The sequence below is a fragment of the Pteropus vampyrus genome, unplaced genomic scaffold, assembly GCF_000151845.1.
Source record: "Pteropus vampyrus isolate Shadow unplaced genomic scaffold, Pvam_2.0 Scaffold29, whole genome shotgun sequence".
NCBI lineage: Eukaryota > Metazoa > Chordata > Mammalia > Chiroptera > Pteropodidae > Pteropus > Pteropus vampyrus.
In genome coordinates, this window is record NW_011888810.1 from 4,589,513 (window position 1) to 4,599,520 (window position 10,008).

The 10,008-nt window shown below is 37.6% G+C and overlaps 1 protein-coding gene across 8 annotated transcripts in view; it reads right to left on the reverse strand.

The window, feature by feature from the left end:
• Window positions 1-10,008, reverse strand: part of WWOX (WW domain containing oxidoreductase) — a 791,253-nt gene that overhangs the window by 563,784 nt on the left and 217,461 nt on the right. Inside the window, exon 6 of one of the 8 annotated variants that reach the window (XM_023528573.1) lies at window positions 8,537-8,566. The exons of the other annotated variants lie outside the window; for them this stretch is intronic. Within the exon in view, the coding sequence (XP_023384341.1) occupies window positions 8,552-8,566 (15 nt within the window). The 3' untranslated portion in view covers window positions 8,537-8,551. Of the gene's footprint in view, window positions 1-8,536; window positions 8,567-10,008 lie in introns of those variants that run through there. 8 annotated transcript variants of the gene reach the window in all.

Below are 10,008 nucleotides of genomic sequence, written 5' to 3' on the forward strand. Positions count from 1 at the left end.
TCCTGGTTTTGATAATTATATTATGGTTAGGTAAATTGTTAAAATTAAGGGCCGGGAAGTGAACTCTCCGTCCTGCTTTTGCAACGACCATGTGTGCCTAAAATTACAGAGTGCCCCCTAACCTCATGGGGTGTCCCCAATGGATGCCCAAACCTGTGGGTAGTACCAAGTCCTCTGTATACTACGTTTTTTCCTATACATATGTAACTCTGACAAAGTTTAATTTATAAATTAGAAATACTAAGAGATAACAACAATCATAAAATGGAGCAATGATGGCACTATGCTGTAATAACGGTCACGTGAACGCGTGCTCGCTCTCTCACTCACTCTGTCTCACGAAATACCCTGTTGAACGGCACTCACCTCTTCAGCTCACGGAAGCACTGTATGGCTTCTCTTTGGCATATCTGAATTGTCAGCTTCAGTACTCTTGCGCTTCGGTAATATTATCAAGTAAAGTAAGGTTTACTTGAACACCAGCACTGAGACGCCGCAACAGCTGATCTAATAGCCAAGATGGCTGCTCTGGGACGCACAGGTGGGAAGCGCCTACAGCGTGGAGACGCAGGAAGAAGAGACGCTTCGATTCCCGGGCAGGAGAAAGGTGGGTCACGCGAGACTGAGTCATGCTACTCAGAATGGTGCACCATTTAAAGCTTCTAAATTGTTTATTTCTGGAATTTTCGATTTAATATTTTCGGACCACACGGCGGACTGTAACTAGCGTGCAAAGTGGAACCTGGGAGGGTAAGATAAACTGAATAAACTTGAAACTACGGTTCAAAATAAAGTGTTCATAAGATAAAATGGTTTTCCTTTAGAGTAGCTGTATATATTCTTACAGTGTTCAGCATGAAAATACCCTCTCTTTTATAAATTAATGTTAAAAGTCGATAGGGTCATGTCGTTACATTTTGGTTATTTTGCTATTGTTGCTTTTAGTGCCTTTTCTCAGAAAAGAAAAAATAAATAACTCTGGCAAGCCTCATATTTTTGTTTCCTTTTGAAAAAGTTTATTGGACCCTGGAACCCATAATCCCGAGATCCACTAATTAAGCTCATTTAAAATTATTTCCTAATAATTGAATACTGAAGCAACAAAAGTTTGCAAAATGAGCACTGTTCCCTTCAGAGAATACTATCAATATTCTAATCACAAAATTAAGGGCCTATGTTGTTGCAGTGTCGAACCAAAATTAAACTCAGTCGTCTCTTACGTTAAGAGACTTCCCTGACTGCCCTGGGTTGGGTATGGCGTCCTGCTCGGGTCTCCCAGAGTTCCCTGCAGACGCTGGGATTAGAGAATCTAGCATAGAGTCTACTTCATCATGTATTTCCTACACCAAATCATGAGCTTCGTAAAATCAGGGCCTCTCTACACATCTCTATATCTCCTAAGAGGTTTTTTTTTCTTTTTCCTCCTCGTGAAAATTCAAGTTATCCAAAAAATAAAAAAATAAAAATCTTATATGCATCTCTGTAGCTTTTGAGAAAGTTAATGAAAGTCAAATGTATTTTGTAAATCCTGTTTCAATATTTAAGCTATGGAATGCTGAGAAACTCACAATCTCATTTAAAACTCATTTTAAGCCTTCCTATCTTTCAGCTCCTAGGTGGGTTTAAAACAAAAAAACAAAAGGTTTTCATTTATTTCTTAAGTACTAACTATTTACCTCTCATGTCTTCCAAGTGCTCTCCTTATAGCAATTTTGGGGCCCTAATGATTAGTGCTTTAATAAGGACAGCAAAACACACACACACACACGCAAACTTAATTCGCACACCCTACATTAGAGATTAGCCTGAGAGCTTTAAAAGTTTCTATGTGAAATGTTACAACTTTTTGTTCAACACATTTTTAAAGTTGAGTAGAATATTGGGACACATTGTTGGGCAAATCCAGCCTCCTTCCTCTCCATTATCAATGAATAGAGCTATATGCTCATTCAGCAAATAATATAGATCACTATAAAATGATAAATACACAGTGATGATGAAGGTGTGAGAAAACAGACCCTCAGATACTGCCCCAAAAAAACTGTAAATTGGAAAAACCTTTCTGAAGAAGAATGATCAATTTGCATTTGAGCCTCACTTAGCCCAGGTAAATCGCAGCATTACTCATGACTGTGAAAAATTGAAAACAGCATCTGTGCCCAGCAATAAGGGATTTATTTAATAAGTATGAAGGTATAATGTAGAGTCACTAGAACTGCACTGCCAAAGAATATTTATTGAGATGGAAAAATGGTCAAAATATGCTGGGTTAACCAGACCATAAAGTGACTATAATTTTAAGAAATATAGATAAACATATTTGAATTTTAAAAAGACAAAATGGTACATACAATGTTAACAGTATTGGCATCTGAAGGTCAGAAATACTTCTTGCTCCTTCTTTGTGTATGTGTAACTATAATTGCAAAATTTATAAAAATAACTACATTATTTTTCAGTCAGGAAAGAATTAATTAGCATAATTGTAATTTGTTTAGATGTATTTTATTATATGTGAATATATAATATACATCAAAAATTTAATACTGGTGTAGGCACTGTTTTTTTTTTCTGGATAAGTCACACAAGAAGTTATCTTTTGGTAAAAGGAGGGATGTTGAATAGATATTGGGAAGAGACTTGTTATTTAGATTTTTCTGTACTATTTAAAATTCTATCATGAACACAATTTTTTTCTTTAAAATAAATAACGAGTACTAAGACTATTCAGAAAGATGAGATGAAAAAGTTATCTTGTATGTGATGCATGCATGTGTATTTTTCCCAGCCCAAATGTAGAAAAAAATACATGTGTATACACATACACACACACACATATATATACACGTGTATACCATATTTATGTACACACACACATACACAAAAGAACAATGACTAAACCCACCCCTCAGAGAAACAAATCTCCAAGTATGTGAGTGACAAGGAGAGGAATGGCACTGACCTTCTGGGGATCAATGCTTCTCCCACCTCCTTAGGCAAGAAACCGTAGGCAGAGAAGTCAGGTCTGACCAAGTTCAAATCCAGTTTCTGCTGCTAGTTAGCTATGTGATGCTGCGTAATTTACCAAACTCCCAAGACCAAGTGAAATGGCGTAATTATATATAACCAGCATGAGTGCTGTGATCATTAAACTAGATAATGAACATAAAGCATCTAGCACTGTGCCTGGATGGGGAGTTGATCAGTAATCATAGTTGATATTGATAATAATAATTGTAACAGCACCAATAATTATAATATTTCCAACCCCACAAAGCTGTGTTGAATATTAAGGATAACATACGTGAAAATGTTTAGTATAGAACAAATATTCCATAAATGTGTGCCAGCTCACATTTTTATTCTGATTATGCCCAATCCTATTCCTAAAACTAAGGTTATGATAACATCAGAAAGACAATGTTTCATGGAGGTTACAGATTGAAGGGACAAAGCCATTCTCTACACACACTGATTTAATTAGCCAAAATATAACCACTGATGGGAAAAGAGGTAGGTATGCAGGGAGGGGCAAGATGGCTCAGTGCAAGTTCCCTTGCTTTCCAGAGTGGTGTGTGGGTGTGTTTGTGTATGTACACGTGTGTGTGTATGTGTGTGTATGTGTGTTGGGAAAGACAGATATCTGTGGTCTCCCCAAAGTAATGTCTCAGCTGATCCTAGCATTCTCTCTATACCAGTGGCTTCCACGCTACCATTACATCATCTATAAAACTCAACTGGTAACTCATGTGCTTCTTGTCACAGGGAGTATTGTCACACATCAGGCATTTTTGTACTGATTCAAACTAGGGGCCATCCAGGCTATCTGCATCAAGGGAAAGAAAACAGAATCAATGTCTACCATCCTCTGACCAGTACTCCTCCCTCAGCCTTCTAAAATCCCATTCCTATATCTCTAGAACTAGATTTCAGAAAAGATATCCATAGCCATAAATAAGCTGTCTTCATTTAGAAATCAGCCATCGAACCTCTGACAGGACGAAGAGCCCAACTCACATTGCATGCCAAACATGGGAACCTTTGTTTCCATGTGAGAGTCTTTCAAAGAGCACTTCTTAGCCCCACTGTCCTGCCCCTATTTCTGTTCTGTTCAGAGCACCGAAGATTAGGTTTAGGATGATGAGACTTACAATGAGCTAGAGACGCACAATGCCTCCTCCGTCCCTGCCCAGGGACTAAGATTCTCTCACATCTCCACAAATCCACAGGAAAATCAAGCATGTCATAACAGGGCTCTGAATCCTCCTTATTTAGATGGGTTTTACTCTGAGTTTAAACAAAATTTGATTTGTATATAAGAAATGTAAACGAACATATGAGATACACTAGAAAAAAATATATGTGTATACACATACACACATATATATATATACATGTGTATACCATATTTATGTACACACACACATACACAAAAGAACAATGACTAAAAAGGAAAAACCAGTTTCCTAATTGTTAAAGCAGGGTGTTTGAGATTGGGGGGCTCATTATTATATTATCCTCTTTACTCTTTGACTATATTTGAAATATCCATAATCGAAAGTTGTTTTCTAAAGACCAGACATAGAGGAAAACACAAAAACATGAAAAATAAAAAATGTAAAATTAATTTAACCAAACTAGAAGAAAATATATCAAAAATTATGAAACCATTTCAATAGCACACATAGAACATGCTCAAAATGACTCAAAAAATAAAATCCACATATTCATTGCTAAAGATACAACAATAATTCAGAAATATTATAAATAAATAAAATGCAGAAAAATAAAAAAATGTGGCTTGCTGAGTATTTTTAAGCTTATAAAAATAATAGTCTCTACAAAAAATGAAAATGTTTTCCAGTTGTAATTGCTGGTTTATACAGTTTTTTCATACATCCTAAAAAATCAGCATAAAAATTAAACTGTAATAATGAGTAGATTAGCAGCTTCATAGCCATTAATGAAATAAAGTTCCTAATTCCCTCTTGAAAGTCATTTGGCAATGCTTGCAAAGTCTATGAGTTTCCGTTAAATAGTTGCATACCTATGCACATGACCAAAAAGAAAAAAAAAAAAAAAATCAGTCTATCCCTATGCCAAGCAAAAAGAGATGAATCCCTTTATTTCTGAAGGGAGCTGGGGAGTGCGAGGGTGGGTACCAGCAAATGTTTCCAAACAGATGTTTACAAACAGAAGGTAACTGATAAAAACCCAAACACAATGCTGCATTGTCTTCCGCGATTCACAGATGAACCCACTGGAACTACTGCAAAGAGCCTTCCTGGAAAACATCCAGAAATTAAAAGGTGCAAACAAGCTGCCTAATACCCTTGCGTAGACTGAATTCTTATGAAGAAAATAAAGTTTATTGTCTGGAAAGAGAGAAAGCATGAAGAAAGCACTAAAGCAATGGAGGTGAACAATTAGACAGATGTTCACTTAAGGAAATAAAGAGAACAGAAGAAGCCATCACCGAGGAGTTTTACGAGAATCCTGACAAGTCGGCTCCACATCAAGGGCACGGGTAAAGTGAAAGCCATCGAAGACTAGGCTGTGCAGCTTCATGTTAACTGCTGACCTTGCGGAACTGGCCTGCAGGTAATGTGGCTCTGAGCAAAGGAAAATTATGCAGCTCCTTTTAATAAGTTCTTAAGTTCTTCTCAAACACGAGCTACAGACTGTAATTCATGAAGACAGACAGCTGCATTTCTTATTCTTAATAATATCCCCCTGTCCAATAAAAGCAAAAAAAAAAAAAAAAAATTAAATATCTGCAAGTCTTTATATATTGCTAATTGTTCTCTCTCTCTCTCTCTCTCTCTCTCTCTCTCCCCCCCCCCCCCGTCTCTCCCTCTCTCTCCCTCCCTCCCTCCCTTCCTCTCTCCCTCCCTCCCTACCTCTAAGATCTCTAAGATCTACAATGAACAAAGAACAGCCTCTTTCAGAAAGACACTGGGTTGCTATTCGTGCCCCACCTCATTCCAGCAGGAGAAGAAAGAACAGAAGTGCGACTATTTATTGGAAATTTCATCCTGTCACTACTGCGACATATATCCTCATTGATGGATTCAGTGAACTGTGTCTCCCTCTTCCCCTGGGCCCCTAGGAGACTCCCAGGAAACTCTTCAACCCAGCCGTAGCATCTGTTCACAGAACTATGGCCGAGACATTTGGACCATGCGTTAGCCTTAGACTTAACTGATTCTCTCCTAACCTAATATCCTCATCTAGGTCCTTTTTCTCTTGTGATATTATTATACACAGATCCTACGTATGCAGTCTCAAATCCTCTTTGCAAAGAGGTCATGTAAGTTTGGTTAGAGAAAGAGATAAGACAAAAGAATGGAAAAGGCAATGGGTAGTTCACTGGCTGGCAGGCTGGCTGGCTAGATAGGTTGACCACAGATATAAAGAAGATGGAGTAAAAACAGGCATTATTTTATTGATCCCTCATACAAAAATCTTCATGTTCCTATTTTACAGAAAAAGGAAATGGAAATAAACTATTCATTCCAGTTTCTAAAACTGTTTTTCAATTAAATGATAAAAGTAAAAAAATAATAATTTTTACAGAATAAAATAAACGTAAAGCTACCATTATTGATTGGTCTCTTTTCTATCCAGTTCCTTTGGCGGGGTGGGCACTCAACCATCAACCAATCCAGAAAGAACTATCTACTGTGCCTGACACTGGGAGGATGCAGAAGAAATTTAAGACTCAGGCATTCTTTAAGGGGAATATATATTACAGATATTGGGACAGTTAGAATAATGCCACCCCCACCCTCCTCCAAAGATGCCCACATCCTAAACCCTAGAAACTATGAATATGTTAGGTCACATGGCAAAGGGGAATGAAGGTTACAGATGGGAGGAAAGTTGCTAATTAGCCCACCTTACAACAGGAAGATTATCATAGCCCCATGTAACCACAGGGTCCTTGAAAGTAGAAGGAGGCAGAAAAGAGAGAACTAGACAGGTGACATTTTGAGAAGGGCTTGACCAGCCATTGCTGACTTTGCAGACAGAGGAAGGGGCCATGATCCAGAGGATGTGGACAACTTCTAGAAGCAGGGAAAAGCCAGAAAATTCGGTTCTCCTCTTGAGCCTACAGAACAAAATGCAGCCCTACTAACACACAGGCTTCGGCCCACTGAGACCCATCTCTGACTTCATGCTGTTTTAAGCCACTGAATGTTTGAAAATTTGGTATGGCAGAAATAGAAAAGAATTAGTTATATAACATTTTTAGGGGGAGAAATCACATTGCAAATCCAAATTTCTGGTTCCTCTTAAAACAAGGAAAATGACACCCAGCCCACAAGCTCATGCCTTGACAATCAGATGGGCTGAGTTGCAGCTGTCTTTGAGATGGCCCCTCTGGTTTGCCACAATCTCCACCACTCTCTATTGTCTCCTTCACTCCCATGCTGTGGCTGATGATGAACTGATGCTGTCAGACATTTGAGTTTTGGACAGTTGGTCTAAGTTTTAAGAGATTTAAAACAAATAAATAAATAAGGCATATACAGATAAGCAAGGCTTATATTCATCAGGTATGCACAGTTTAGAGCCAACATCTGTTCTGATTAGTCAGGACCCATGCCATAAATGGCTGTTCAATATTCTGAGTAGAAGCAGAAGCAGGATGCTTCTTCAAACAGTACTGCTTCTTCAACCATGTTTAAAACAGAATGTCTTTCAGCCTCACCTAATAGCTTATATGATATCTCCCGTGAGCCAGGCAGTTTTAGGGCTATAGTTTTGGTTAAATTGATGCAGTCAGGTATCCTACAGCTTCTTCCATTCCCACAATAGCTTGACAACATGTACTTGTTTCTGCAGAATTATTCTGGTTCTTCTTGAACTCTGGTGGCATAAAAATATAAAGGGGTTTCAAGGAAAGGTTTATGGAGGCTATAATTTGGCCTCTCTGTACTGCAATCTGGAAGCAGTCTTTGTTGGGGAAGTGAATCACTTTTGACCCTTTCCCGACTGATGGTAACCTTGGGGAGATTGAAAGCTTGTCTCTAATACTTTGATGGTGCATACAAAGGCCTGAAGGCCCACTTCAGACCATCTAAAAACAAAAATATTTGAGAATGGTGACCATCAGATCAACCACTGCCTCAGCCTCCAGGGCTTCGTAGGAAAATGTCTTACATTCCCCATATGCAGCAATGTAAATTCAGTAAAAAATCTCTTCAAATGGCATAACAGTCCTAAGAATTGGAGAAAAAAAAATATGAATGAAAAGAAGAAAAAAAAAAAACTTAGGGTACTCATTGGCCTCAATTCACACTTCTATTTATAAAACAAAATGGGCCTAGCTCATAATTGGCAACCAATATGCAAGTTATGAAGAATGAGGGAAGAACATCCATAATGAGAGAGAGAAGGCAAGTCCAAATATTAGCAAGTTCTCACTCACTATTTGTTTACCAAGTATATGGTATCTTTTAATTATATAAATGAGCTCATTTTCACACCAAATCTTCCATCCCAGAAATTTCTAATCCATATACCACTGAACACTGGCTGGAAGAGGTTAGCAGGTGGTTCCCTGCAAAAAAAAAAAATGTGCTCTGAGAAACTGAATAATACACCACTTTAGGCATGTATTTTGACAAATATGAAGTTCCAAGAAGTCATGCAGTAAAACAATCGCTTTAACTTGACTCTAATGTACTTTAGCCCAAACACATCCAATCTCAGAACTCATTTTCCAAATAACATCATTTTGTATAATTCAAACCCCCACTTTCTATTTTAAAAGTTTAAAGTCATTATTTTTAAAATGTGTGAATTCAAATATGTTTAAACATTTTTACATTTTAAACATTTTTTGTTTAAATTTGTGAATTTGTGTGAATCCTCTGCCCAAATATTTCATGGGTTTCTCTCTGATGACCATTCTCAAAACTCCTGTAGGAGCAACATATGTATTAATAACAATAATGATGATATAACTGCTACTGATAATTTTACTACTACTACAGGTTTATTATTAGAATTAATCATTTTATCATCACTTTATAGATGAGAAAACTAAGGTAGAGGAACGTTAAAGCAAGATCACCCCACTAGGAAAGAGCCAAGCTGTAATCTGACCAGAGGTAGTGCCTCTACCCAGCCAAGCTTCTAACCAACATGTGATACCGTCTATTAAAGGACGCCAGGCTGGACAGATCTTGGGGAACAACCAAGTCCCTGAACTACAATTCTCCAACAGAACTGTGCATTACAACAGATTTCTGGACTCCAACCACAAAGGTTCTAATTCGGAAACTAAGAGGTGATGAGACTGGCAGTCTTCTTTTATTGAATGTCACAGGTTATAATTCTGAAGCAGGAATATCTCTGAAAGCTCCTGGTATTTTCCTAAAAGAGCACAATGTACTGCATAGGAGTGACCTTAAAACCACTTCAAAAAAAACTTTAAAAATGATTCAGCCAATAACAACGTGAAAAAGACCTAAATATGATTACCCATCAGGGAAATCCAGATCAAAACCACAGTTAGGTGCAACTTCATGCCCAATAAAATGACAACTATCAAAAAAATAGACATTAACAGGTGTTGATGAGGATGTGGAGAAACTGGAACCCTAAAACACTGCCGGTGGGAATGGAAAATGGTACAACTGCTTTGGGAAAGTCTGAAAGTTTCTCACAAGGTCATACATATGATCCAACAGCTGTACTCTTAGATATTTACCCAAAGGAAAGCATATATGCACACAAAAATCTGTATATAAACATTCACAGCAGCATTATTCACACTAACCAAAAGGCAGCAACAAGCTAAATGTCATGGACTGAATGGGGACATGTAATGTGGTATATCCATACACTAGAATCTTACTTGACAATAAAAAGAAATGCTATAATGTGAATAAACCTTGAAAACTTTATGCTAAGTGAAAGAAGCCAGAAACAAAGGCCACATATTATGTGATTTCATATATATGAAAAGTCTAGAATAGGCAGATCTAAGGTGAGGGG